Source organism: Salvelinus fontinalis, chromosome 31, assembly GCF_029448725.1.
Source record: "Salvelinus fontinalis isolate EN_2023a chromosome 31, ASM2944872v1, whole genome shotgun sequence".
Taxonomy (NCBI): Eukaryota; Metazoa; Chordata; class Actinopteri; order Salmoniformes; family Salmonidae; genus Salvelinus; species Salvelinus fontinalis.
Window position 1 is genome coordinate 43,796,466 of NC_074695.1, and position 13,633 is coordinate 43,810,098.

Sequence of the window (13,633 nt, forward strand, 5' to 3'; positions counted from 1 at the left end):
AGGCAACATAAATCGTGTAACACTATCCCCATGATTTACCCCGGTGTGTTCGAACCCTGACCGTGACCGTAATATCATCTCCCTCTTTTTTGGGGCCACATGACACAGTTTAGGGCCTACATTCTGTAATGAATCGAAAGGAAATGAACCCTCTGTGTGTTGGACGGTTACTGGTTATTGGATTAGCCTAGGTCTACCTGTCTACAGCTGGACTACTGTTTCACAGCGATAATCCCTTAATTATAATCCTTTGTTCCTCAGTGAAGCAAAGGATGTTGTTGGCCTAACTAGCCTAAGGCTACTTCAGAAAATAACTAATGACTTTCCATATCCATTTTTATCTTTCGGCCTATAGCATAGGCCTACGGGTTTAAAACTGAGTTGGAGGCCAGTTACTCACTTAAAACTAATAACAGTAGGTTTATTTACAGAACAGGTATTTCTTTTGAGGTGCTTATTTCAAAAACATATGTCTTCCCCCCTATGCTAAAAGATGCTTTAAATTTGAGGGTCACCTGTAGCTCCAAATTGTCTATTATAAAGGTGTTGCCACACAGATTATCGGTGTCATCGAAATATATTGCATCAGTGCCACTTTGTGGTAAATCGTGCAGTCTACATAGTATTTGGCCCTAAGGAAAAAATATAATATTTTGCCCAGTCCGAAATAAATTCTTAGACCCTAACACTTTTCCTGAGACTAAAATAAATGTATGAATTGGTGGGTGTGGTCATTATTTTCTACTGACAGCTGGCTATGTTGATTAAAAAAAATATTGTTTGGGTTTTTAGAGATCTGGGTTATGATAATCCAGGGCTATGGGTTTGACGTTTTGTCATCATCAAGTTATATAGTCTACTTGGATAGACAGGCCCATACAAAATAGCCACCTCTTAAATTTATGAGAGCCTACACGTGAGCGAGCAATCATTTTTAGGCACTTGCGAAATGCAATTCAACACTGACTGGACTGATCTACAAATCACCTTGCGTCATTAATAAATGATCAATAGCATTTGTAGATCAGTCAATCACTCACAATTTACACATGATACACTACGGTTTTTACTTTTGATGCTCTCGAACACGACCAATCACTCCAACTCATTGCGGAACTAAAAGTGGGGCAGAACTATAAGGCAATGTGACCATGTCTTCCGAGGACAGTGGAAATTGAGTGTTCATAGAAATTATTCCGTGTGGTAAGCATTGTATTCAAGATGGAGACCGCCAGTAAAATGAGCCTTGCAGCTCTACAACAACAAGATCCGTATATCAACAAACTTCTCGATGTTACCGGACAGGTAGCACTGTACACATTTAATTCCAAAGCAAATGAATGGGTAAGCTCGCATGTTTCTTTATGTTAACTAAAAGGTAGCTAGCTAGCGTTACATAGCTAGATAAATAACTAGCAGCTACGTACAGTAGCTAGCATGCGAGCTATCGACCTAGTCCAATATGTACTCTTAACGGAGCCTATCGTTACTCTAAGGTTCAAGGACCGTAAGTTTTTTTTCAGAAGTTGACTTGCTCTGGCAGCCAAAACAGCAAAATACTCTATCTAAACGTGGATCGATTCTCAATTGCGATACGGTTCTAGAAACATAAAAGCCATTTAATGTTACTTTCATATCACATCAAAATAATTTCACAAATGTTTAATATACACTTACTGTACACTGTTTTATCACAGTTGCAGCTGACAGTATTTTTCAGTAACCACCTTTCTGGCGGCCTTTTTTTACCTTTATTTAACCAGGTAGGCCAGTTGAGATCAAGTTCTCATTTACAACGGCGACCTGGCCAATATAAAGCATAGCAGTGCGACAAAAACAATAACACAGAGCTACACATAAACAAACGTACAGTCAATAACACAATAGAAAAATCTATGTACAGTGTGTGCAAATGTAGAAGAGTGGGGAGGTAAGGCAATACATAGGCCATAGAGGCGAAATAATTACAATTTAGCATTGACACTGGAGTGATGATGTGTAAGTAGAGATACTGGGGTGCAAGAGGATACATAATTACACACAGGTATTCGGAGCATGATAGCTAATTAGCACTGTCTTCTGTCTGTAAACACGCGCTGTGATATGACCGTGTGGGAACCCTAACCCTATGCATTTGTGTATCAACTTAACCTTTTGTTTTTTGACAATTTATTTCTCGCTGATATGGAAGATAAGATCCTTATGCTTCCAAAACCATACCGCTAGCGATGCGTGTTAATCTTCAGACTGACTATCAGGGATCTTAATTAACAAAACTCCCCCATACAGAACAAGATGCCTAAGTCCAATGACTCTTATGTGTAATGGAACTGAGCGTTATGCTCAAGGGCTAACTATCTACTCTACTTAATTTATCACAGAGACCTTAAAAATAGGCTTATCATTAGCAATCTAGCTAACTAAATACAGTACCAGTCAACAGTTTGGGGACCCATCTACTCATTCCAGGGTTTTTCTTTATTTTTACTATTTTCTACATTGTATAATAATAGTGAAGACGTCAAATATGAAATAACACATGGAATAATGTATTAACCAAAAAAGTGTTAAACTTTTTTCAAAGTATCCACCCTTTGCCTTGATTACAGCTTTGCACATTCTTGGCATTCTCTCAACCAACTTCATGATGTAGTCACCTGGAATGCATTTAAATTAACAGGTGTGCCTCAAGTTAATTTGTGGAATTTATTTCCTTAATGTGTTTGAGCCAATCAGTTGTGTTGTGACAAGGTTGGGGTGGTATACAGAAGATAGACCTATTTGGTAAAAGACCAAGTTCATATTATGGCAAGAACAGCTCAAATAAGCAAAGAGAAACGACAGTCCATCATTACTTTAAGACCTGAAAGTCAGTCAATTCGGAAAATGTCAAGAACTTTGAAAGTTTCTTCAAGTGCAGTCGCAAATACCATCAAACGCTATGATGAAACTGGCTCTCATGAGGTCCGCCACAGGAAAGGAAGACCCAGAGTTACCTCTGCTGCAGAGGAAGAATTCATTAGAGTTAACTGCACCTCAGATTGCAGCCCAAATAAATGCTTCACAGAGTTCAAGTAACAGACACATCTCAACAGCAACTGTTCAAAGGAGACTGCGTGAATCAGGCCTTCATGCTCGAATTGCTGCAAAGAAACCACTACTGAAGGACACCAATAAGAAGAAGAGACTTGCTTGGGCCAAAAAACCGAGCAATGGACATTAGACCGGTGGAAATCTGTCCTTTGGTCTGATTAGTCCTAATTTGCGAATTTTGGTTCCAACCGCCGTGTTTTTGTGAGACGCAGAGAAGGTGAACAGATGATCTCCGCATGTGTGGTTTCCACCGTGAAGCATGGAGGAGGAGGTGTGGGGTGCTTTGCTGGTGAGGCACACCTGTTAATTGAAATGCATTCCAGGTGACTACCTCATGAAGCTGGTTGAGAGAGCACTGCACACTCTTGGCATTGTCAAGGCAAAGGGTGGCTACTTTGAAGAATCTCAAATATAAATATATTTTAATTTTTTTAACACTTTTTTGGTTACTACATGATTCCATATGTGTTATTTCATAGTTTTGATGTCTTCACTATTATTCTACAATCTAGAAAATAGTTTTAAAAAATAAAGAAACCCTTGAATGCGTAGGTGTGTACAAACTTTTGACTGATATTGTAGATAACCACACACCTTTAGCTATATCAAGCCAACAAGCGTGTTCCTGCTGGGTTGTGTAGAAAATAGATTTTAAGAGTCTTTGGTTGTTGGCAGAGCCATATATTAATGATGGGGCAACATTTAGATTTCCGCATAAATAGACATACCCAAACTGAATAATTTTTCATGAGATTGCCATAAACATTAACATGTAATGTTGCATTATTATTATTTTTTTATGTCTGGAACTCAGCTTTTTGGAAGAATAAAAAAATATATATTATTATTATTTTTATTGCTGCGGTGTACTCACTTTTGAGGACACCATCTCAAGTACATAGTACAAATATGAAAAATCTTATGATTTCTTTCCCTGTTCAAAAATTTGGCTAGAGGGCTTGAAATGACTGAAATGCTCTCTAGATATAGTAACAATCAAATTGTAAATAACTTACTACATGATCTCTCATAACTTTCAAATATCATGTTTAATGACAGTACAATATCTTCACTATTTCTTATAACTGTCGACAGAACTTTCTCCTAAACGTCCACTGAGCGGCGGAGATAAACCATTCAAATGTGCGCAGACTTGTCACAACTTCAACTTTAAGCACTAAGTGATTTTTGTCCTGACTGTGACCAAGAGAAAGTGCTGTTCTTTAAATTCTATGAAAATATTTTGTATTTGTTCATGTTGAGAGCTCTAAATCTGACTGAGAATATCACAGTGAGATGAAACCACAATGGCTGGACTTGCTAGACTGTCACTGTCAATTTGATAATCGATTCTTTGTGTGGTTAGGCCAGAAAATGACAAGACTCCCTATGCAAATGTGGGGTCTGAAAGCTGACACTTCAAGTCAGCTCTGCTTGGGGAGTGGCAACTGAGAGCAGACACATGGGGCTTTTTGGTATTCACAGAGCGCCTTGTACACAAATGTCAGTCGGAGCCAGTTCAGAACTGCTCAAAGTTCCTCATATGGTTAAGAGAGTTTGGCCAGGTTTTAGAACGGCTGCCATGTTAGCGTCTGTTCTAAGTTAGCTAACTTAAAACCAGTTAGCTAGCTAGTTTGTAGATAAATAGGATCTAGTTTGCAAACATTAGCTAAGTACCAACGCTGTAAACTAGCTGCTAGCTAGCAATCAGGGCCCCGTTCCAGCAGGACACAGCAGTGTGCAATGTTTGATTTAATGGTAACGGTGCTGTTCTGAATGATCACTTCACGCAGCTGCAGTTTTTTATGTGGTTTCACACACAACATTTCACAGCCATATTGACCTACCTAACGGGGTCAAACCATACCTTATGCTGCGTTCACGTCATGTCAGAAACTCCGAGATTTTCGACTTGCCTACTCGTAGGAAGATGATACCTGAGTTTCCCATTTGGGAAGCATCAGAATCAACCAATGGGAAGCTCGATGCAAATCATTTGCATTCATTTTAACTGTTTCTGACAAGACGTGAACGCAGAATTAATCTCAGTTAACCTAGAACTAAAGTCTTGCGTAATTGGTCAGATGCTCGATAAAGATCTGGGTCCATAAGAGAAGATTGAGAACGAGGATCGGAACCAGAACTAATACCTCCACCCTCTCTTTTTGCATGTCTATAGGCCAAATTTTCCACCCCCTTCCGAAATTCGAAAGATGCTAAAACCTGGGAAATCGTGATTTGTCGAAAGCACAGGAACTAATGCTGCTTGTCGTCTCATGCATCCCATTGTATCATGACATATCTACGGTACCGTTTAAGTAGTCTGTCCACGAGAGATTATCCATAACTTAAAGACGGTTGAAGAACCGTTTGGGGGAAACTTGTCATTCAGTACAACCGTAACGCAACGTAATAAAAGGTTTAATGAATTGAAAGCAACCCAGACGAAATATCAGACTTTTTGCATGTTTTGGTTATTCTTCTTGTACTTGATGATTGATTCATGTTCATCAAGTTAAACTTGTAATTTTTCTGCGCAATTTCCATTTCAGGAAAAGACCGAAATCGAGGGTACCTTATTTGTTTATGCAAGGTAATTATTTGTATCAATAATGTGGTGACCTTTTTTTTAAAGGGGCCACTGTTGCAAAGATGTTAAACCTACCCCTTTTTATATGTGGTTGTCTCACCACCTGTCCTCTCTCCTTGATATAGTTGCCTTTATATTGTCCATATGTCTATGCTTCCCTAATTGATCTCTTCCTCTCTCCCCTAACCCCCACCCCTCCCTCTTACTCTCTTTATCTTAATCATTCTCTTTGCTTTTCCCTTTCTTCTTTTGAGTCATGAAAACATGTAGCCTAATAGTCTGTCTCCATTGCTCTCAATAACCTGTCCACAGGTCTGCTTCCCCTCATCATGGCTTCACAATCATGAATCGGCTGAGCACAGAGAATCTAGTGGAGCCCATCAACAAAGACCTTGAGTTTCAGCTCCAAGACCCCTTCCTGCTGTACAGAAACGCTAACTGTGAGTAGGATATTCCATAATAGTCCACTTGTCAGTCTGGGATTTCAGTCTGGGGGCCCCCATTGTCTGCTTTGCAATGACCTACAGAAATAGCTAATGTTACTGTCCATACCATGTAGCCTGCACATCTAGAATATTTAATTATATAGCCTTTAGTCCACATCAGGGGTGTCAAACTCAAGCAGCGCACGGGCCATAGTGAAAGAAAAACACCGGATTTGCGGACCTGACACAGCCTATTAGGTTTGTTTTCACAAAGAAAAACGTGCATACACCTGGGCCAAAATGGCTATGGGGGGGGGGGGGGGTTGTGTGTGGCAATGCGATGCTGTTTGGCATGCTACACGTCGGCAGTGCTTGCTATGACTTGGAGTGCAGCGCATCGCGGTCGTTATGGAAGCGGGCCAAAAGGAAATGACAACCCAAACCATTGCGTGGGCCGGATAGAAATGTTTCACGGGCCGGATTCGGCCCACGGGCCTTGTTTGACACGTTGTCTACACAAAAGATTCTGAGAGAGTGTGGGGATGAGAAGGGTCATGTTAACATGTTGTATAGGTAAACCTAACTATAGGGTGATTCCACACCAGCGTGAACAGATTGTTCTGGCAATTCTCACATGGGAACTTCATTGGGAGGAGGGATGTTTAGTGTTCTTTTTACATTTGTATTATAAACCATTTTTTTTTAACATGATGAAATTGGCAATTTTAGGCCCTTTATAGACCTATACATGCCTCCTGTAAGACCCTATGATATGTGAACCGTACATGATACAGACAACATATTGGTGTCATTATACTCCTTATAGTGTGTTCTAAAAAAATATGGAGTATGTGTAGATTCTGAAGTACACCATTTTCATATTAATTTATTCAATGTAAAAAAACAAATATATATATATATACTTTTTTCCCCTTTTTTTTTTGATGTTTGTGACAATATACTCTTCAAACACGTCACATTTCCAGAGTGGGCTCTCTGGTACATTTGAATGATATCACTCATTTTATACATAGAAATTGACATTATAGGTCATTACCAATCACAGCCCCCCTTTAGGATTGCACAGTTCGAGTTCCCTTTGAATCTATTTTCTCATTCACTGTGTTGGTGGTGCTCATAAAATGCATCATGCCAACAGAATTAGCAGAGAGCCCACTGGGAAATTTGATTTGCTTGTAGAGTAAACTGTTCCTAACAAAATCAAGCAGTTTCATTTTGAGATGAGTAAATGAACGTGAAACGTTGTATATCAGAATCAAGACGTGCTCCGTATTTTAGAGAACACTATAAGACTTCTAATGACACCAAGATGTTGTCTGTATCATGTACGGTTCACAGATCATAAGGTCTTTCAGGAGGTCTAAAAATGGCATAAAATGGCCACTTTCATCATGATTTTCAACAACAAAAAAGGGGAAAAAATGTATAAAGCATTTCAAACATTCTTTCTCCAAATGTGAGAAATGCCAGAAAAATCGGAGATACCAAAAATATGTTCCTCTCCCGCTGGCACGGAATCACTCTATATATCTATTAAAAGAGCTGCTGGTGTACATCTTTTGTATTACTAGGCTAAATTTAGCATTGAATGTGCTGTTTATGTAATTCTCCCCCAGATAAATAATGAAGACCATCAATGTTTTATAAACACATTTTTGGGGGGGGGGGGTGAAGTTGCAGAGCACTGCTTGCACACAGTCATTAAAGATCTGTCAAACTGTGTTGCATTCAAGGAGAACTTGAACCCTTCCAGACTCTTTGATGACGAAGGTATGACGTCTTCCACTGCTATCCCATCATAAAATCAACTTTTTCATCTTCCTGTTTAGTCCTATGGAAAATGAAATGACCCTGTCTGTGCAGCAGATACACACGTACAGACATACAGGGAAATATGTCTAATTTACACGTGCCCCCTCTGACATAATGCCACCTCTTTAATATTCTTCAATGCTGACCCCTGTATACATGCACACAAATGAATCAGATGGACGTTGACCACATGCTAAACACACTAGCCTTCCAGTTAGACTTGCCTCTAAAAGCACTCAGCAGACCACCTCGCAGGGTCCTCTGGAAGATGACCTTCCCCTTGTGCCGGAGGTCACGCTGAGGCTGATCGGGCGCGTCGAGCAGGAGCATCTCCTCTGACGGGTCTCCTCCACCCATGGCCTTGCGCTAACACGGGTCCACCCAACCCAGGAGCTCAGTCTGAGGGGGAAAACGTGTCCCTCTGGCCCCAGGGCCTCTGTGTTCCGGAGCTGCCTGGAAACCACCTCATGGATGGGATGGATACAGTACGTCTGATCTCTGTGGTAGTTCTGTAGGCGTCTGATCCAGTCATCCAGAGTGGCAGCAGTTTTATCTGACTGGAACCTTGTGACTCCTCCCCAGTAGTCTAGTGCCTGCAGGCCACTGGGGATGCGATGCAAGAATATCATGAACAAGTGTGTTTGGGAGGGAGGGGGTTCTTGGCTGTCCTTGTGACTTGTGAAGTGATCGTGACTTGCCATTTTGTTCCGCCTGATTTCGACTTTGTGTCCTGCCGTTGCTCTTGTTGCACACATCTGTTAGTGGAGGGGTTGTGTCAGTGCTTCATGTTAGAAAATGTGGCCTGTTTAGACACACCTGTTTACACGTCCCAGGGTTCCCCAGGTAGCTGTAAAAACACTACCGTTGCTAGGTTACCAGCCTCGGAGGGGAAACCTGGCAAGAATCTCTGATCTCAAACACACGTATGCAACGTGACACTCCTGTCACATGCTGTTGCCTCAAAGTTGCTGAAACGTCCATTTCATACAACCTCCCTCCGCCTAAGGGATACATCCTAGCGCCAGTGAACCTTCCGCCTGCCATTTTTTTATATTTCCCTCTCTTCGCTGTGTTCTTCCTACAGTGGGTATATACAGCATCTGGTTCTACGATAAGAAGGACTGCCAGCGCATCGCTCAGCTCATGGTGAAGTGAGTATGGCCCGGTGAAACACGCCACCCCCCTAACCCGCTGATATGAAAACTACCGTCACCCACACCGCTGCGGGGAAGTTATTTAGCACATTACAGATATGAGATTGGATTGTGTGGGTTTTTTTTCCCACTGATTTGCGAGGGTGTTTATCTTTATTGTGTCCGTCCCCCAGGATCGTGAAGCAGGAATCCATGCAGGCCCACCGGGGCACCCCAGAGAGGGCCAACATCCCTGGGAGGACCAATGGCTGCGCAGAACCACGCCCCATCGACATCCTGGAGCTCCTCAGCAAGGCCAAGGATGAATACCACAGGGTGAGAGACAGGCGCTGTCTTTATCGTCAAGTCATCGCCCAGGACTCTATTGTGGGGTAATGCGTCACAAAAGTAATCAGATTCCGTTTAGGAGTAACTTGTTACTTTTTCGAATTGGGTAGTATTCTTAAAGTTAATTTGTCAAGCAACGCGTGACCAGAACTGGCAGCTTGAGAAGATATGAAATCTGTACAGATGTTTTTCTTACAGTATATATGGCTAACTAAGCAGCCCATAATTCTGCATTAGACTGAAAACACTAGTTGGAATGTCAAAATTATACATGTCTGGGTGATTTGTTTGGTGCGTTAACTAGATTCAGACGGGTGAAACGGAGATGTCCATTACTGCTGAGCAGGGGGTGAACACAGAGACGCTGAAAACAGCCGGCGGCCCTACAGAGCGCGCTCCCAGCGCCCCGCCGCCAGAAAAGGTACAGTACCACATTTTGCCTGAAATGACTGCACAATGTCTGACAACACGCTACCTGTAACAAGTGTTCTCTCTTATGACTGAAATGACTTTTACTTGTCAGTCATAATTGGATGGTTCCTGTATACGTTTGTTTCATATTGACTGTTATTACTGTATTTGCAGAACTCCCACTCTGGCCAGAGGCAGATCACCGTGGAGGAGCTGTTTGGCAGTTCTCTACCCAAGGAGACCGGCCTGCTGCCAGCCATGCCTACCCAGAGTTCCACAGACCCTGCTGCCCCGAGCCCCGCCAACTTCCTCCAGGCCCAGCACTACACCCCATCCGTACCCTTCCAGCCCTTACTGGCACCCCGCCTCACAGCAGCCCCAGTGGGCAACAACCGGCACCTGGCCTCTGGTCTGATCCCCCTGATGGAGGCCAGAGGTGGCCCCAGCCCAGGCTACACCCTCCACCCCAGCCCCGTGTTTCCCGGTGGACCTCCAGGGGAACTCCAGCACTCTATGTCCCCGCTGTTGGTGTCTCCACCTGGGGCTGAGGCTCGCGGTCCCCCCCCTGGCCCTCCGTTGACTTACCTGGGGCAGGATCTCCTGGGCTCGATGAAACCCAGCCCCTCTGATCTCCACAAGCCCGTCCTCGCACCCAACTTCCTGCCCAGCCCATTGGCCACGCCCCAGAGCTTCAGAGAGCAAATCCCCAATCCTGCTGCCATCTGCAGCATTCCCACCGGCCCTGTGCAGGTAGGTAACTTTGCCCCTGTTTTTTTTTTTTGTGATGCGGACTTTGTGTAATCTGTCATTTCTGAAGGGCTCCCTTTCTCGTCTTCCTCAGACACAGAGTAAAGAATTGGATGTGTTCGCTCAGTCTCAGAAGCTGTCGAAAACCATGCCAGTTAGTATGATTTTGCTATCATGATGTAGATGGCTTTGATTGTACAGGTAGTTCTTTACAATAGTTGAAATGAAATCTTACCGCATCCTCGTCCTGCCCTCTCTCTTTCTCTCGCCCATCCAAGGCTGTTCCTATGAAGGCAGGGCTTGTGATACCGGGGGCGGGTGCTTCACTGACGGGGGCGGAGCGGTCGGTGCTGCTCTCCCCGAGCGCCTTTCAGCATTCTGTTGCCAAGACAACGGAACTGCAGAGGCAAACTGCTCCTCCCTCCCCTCCAGCCGCAGCCACCGGGGCCGTGGAGCCCCCCCAATCCCCCTGCAACAGGACCCAGCTGCAGGACACACTCATCCACCTCATCAAGGTACAGAGAGAGCTGAAGCCTGCTTGTGTTTGAAGCCTTTCGTCAGGTTCAGTTTTCAGTTTTCGTCAGTTTTCTACTGTAGATTTCATCTCGCTGTTGTTGACATTTTATGAAATGCTCATGAACGGCTTATGAATGTGTTATGCGTGGCTTATGAATTATGGTATGAATTCCTTCTGTGTGTTTACCTAAATCTAATACTTGAGAGAGTGAACTGAAGCAGTTGAAGTCTGGGAACTTGTTTGCTACTGTTATATTAAATGACTGGAAGGTAAGTCCTCTCTCTCTCCTGTGTTTGTGCCCTGTGCAGAATGACCCAGCGTTTCTCAGTGCCATCCACGAGACCTACCTCCAGATTCTCTCCAAGGACCTCAGCAACGTCAAGCTATAGCTTCAGTCCAGACATGGGGCTGGGCCTGGGCATGTCAGGACAGAGACACAGCCACCAGCCAACCTAAGCTACAGGTACTGAACCACTGGGTAGGACTTGGGACCTCTTCTGATGCCACCGGCTATGTATAGAAACACAGGCACTGGCTCTGTTCCTCTGTGGAGCAGCTATGGGACTGCAGGAGGAGGACTCGAACCCAGGAGGCTCACTCGTATGGCTCTGCTACCCTATGTAGAGAAGGTTAAAGGGAGATGTTACGCTTGACAGTAGTGTCAAATCATGTACGCACTCTAGAAGGAAATATCGTTCCTCTCTTCTGTGGATGAGAACTAGACCAAACCCCTAGGGAGGGTAAACCCTCATCTCTGTTTGGGTCAGGGGTTAGGACTTGCTGGTCAAGCCAAGCTTTATTCAACTCCACTTCCTTGTTCTACCCTCGGTATAGCTGGGATTCTCCTCACACATGCGCTTTGTTCTCCCCCTCTCTCCTTTTAAAAAAAATCTCTGTTCTTTCTTTTCCCCTATTTTTTTTTCTTTTTCTGTCCTTTGCTCTCACCCCCATTCACCACCAGCCTCTGTCACTACGCCTGTTAACGGGACGTGTGCAATAGAATGCAATGCCTTCTGGGAGAATGCTGTTTACTGATTCTTAAGTGGGGTTTTTTCCCCCCCAAGGGTTTAAACAGAGAATTGTTGTATTAATTTAGGCCCTATTCTGTGGGTTTTGCAGTAAAGTCTACTGCAGCACTGAATCTGAGCTTAACTGCATTCAACGGGATCGTCTCGTTTAACACAGATATGTTGTCACTCTGCAACCAACAGCTCAAAGGGACTAGCGTGACATAACCGGTTGTGTCAGTGTATATGTATTTGATTTTGTAGGTCAGGCAGCTTTGAGTGTGTTTGATAATGTCACCCCTGTACACATATCTGACTTTGCGCCATACTGCCAATCTATGTTCACCTTATTTGATCACACGCAGCATGTATTTCTGTTTGGCTGCAATCGATCACACATTTGATTCCGATTGACGGAATGGATGAATGGTGGCGCTACGCTATAGACATGGGAAGCAATTGAGAACATCCTCTAAACAAATAACTGATCAACACATTACGTTGTCTAAGGAATATTTGTTTTTGACCTTGTCTCTGGATTTATTTCTGCCACTAAGTATATGTAAGTTTCTCCGGGAGGTAAGAAGAGAACCTCTTACTTGATGCACTTTGTTTTCACGTCAAACAAAGTGTCAGTAAAAAGCATTTCATGAGCAGTTTGTGACTCCTTTTGGTTCCTCAATACGTTTTTAAATTATTTTTTTTATATATAAAAGAGTACTTAATACATGTTGATTGGTGTTTTTTCAGACAGGATATCAAAGTGTACTTCCCTGTGTACGTATTATTTAGTCACAGGCTCAATACTGGTGGAGAAAAGAGGTGAGGCCCAGAGATTATACTTTTTTTTTTTTTTTTAACAAGTATGATTTTTAAGATTGGTCAGTGCCAGTGTAATGATGAGTTAACTTGTTATTTGGTGTCTTAAGAACAGCATCCGTTTTAACATTTGTTTTAATCTGTCACTGTGTACTTCTGTTTATGACCATTTTGTGATATTAAAGTGAAGTTTTCTCTCAAGCTATTTACATTTCTTGCTCAAAGAAATTACTTTTCTTGGTCTGTAAAACATAAATATTTCCCTGTTTTGACCATTGCGGTCATTACATCCAGCAATGTCAAACAGGGAGGCAAAAGCTGACACCAGTGGTGCATCTCAGTAGTCCAATGTAGTTGGATGGATGATTGCGATGCAGCTCAAGTAATGGCATAGATGATTCATATCTGGATAAAGCCACTAGAGGGCAACAGGGTTCAGTGTTTGACCAAATATTACATTTCCAATGCAATGACCAGTCGCCAAATGCCAGTGTTCTTTACTGCACTACACACAGTATGCCCCATTCATCCATAGCCTTTGTTTTATACTGTATAGTAGTGGCTATCTTAAAAAAAAATATATATATATATACATATACACTGCTCAAAAAAATAAAGGGAACACTTAAACAACACAATGTAACTCCAAGTCAATCACACTTCTGTGAAATCAAACTGTCCACTTAGGAAGCAACACTGATTGACAATAA

The 13,633-nt window shown here is 42.8% G+C and overlaps 1 protein-coding gene across 1 annotated transcript; it reads left to right on the forward strand.

Moving 5' to 3' along the window:
- The first annotated feature begins 1,161 nt into the window (after positions 1-1,161).
- On the forward strand, positions 1,162-13,124 carry dcp1a (decapping mRNA 1A). The gene is made up of 10 exons (XM_055892824.1): positions 1,162-1,344; positions 5,646-5,686; positions 5,996-6,123; positions 9,026-9,092; positions 9,269-9,410; positions 9,727-9,843; positions 10,008-10,583; positions 10,675-10,734; positions 10,859-11,095; positions 11,406-13,124. Exons 1-10 carry the CDS (start codon positions 1,222-1,224, stop codon positions 11,484-11,486), a joined length of 1,572 nt encoding a protein of 523 aa, XP_055748799.1. The 5' UTR covers positions 1,162-1,221; the 3' UTR covers positions 11,487-13,124.
- The last annotated feature ends 509 nt before the right edge of the window (positions 13,125-13,633 follow it).

What these genes read in the sequence shown, in the direction of transcription:
- dcp1a (XM_055892824.1), top strand. Translation starts at nt 1,222, where the DNA reads ATGGAGACCGCCAGTAAAATGAGCCTTGCAGCTCTACAACAACAAGAT. An exon ending in ATCGCTCAGCTCATGGTGAA is followed by an intron (nt 9,093 to 9,268) that starts GTGAGTATGGCC and finishes TCCGTCCCCCAG; the next exon opens with GATCGTGAAGCAGGAATCCA. An exon ending in CACTCATCCACCTCATCAAG is followed by an intron (nt 11,096 to 11,405) that starts GTACAGAGAGAG and finishes TGCCCTGTGCAG; the next exon opens with AATGACCCAGCGTTTCTCAG.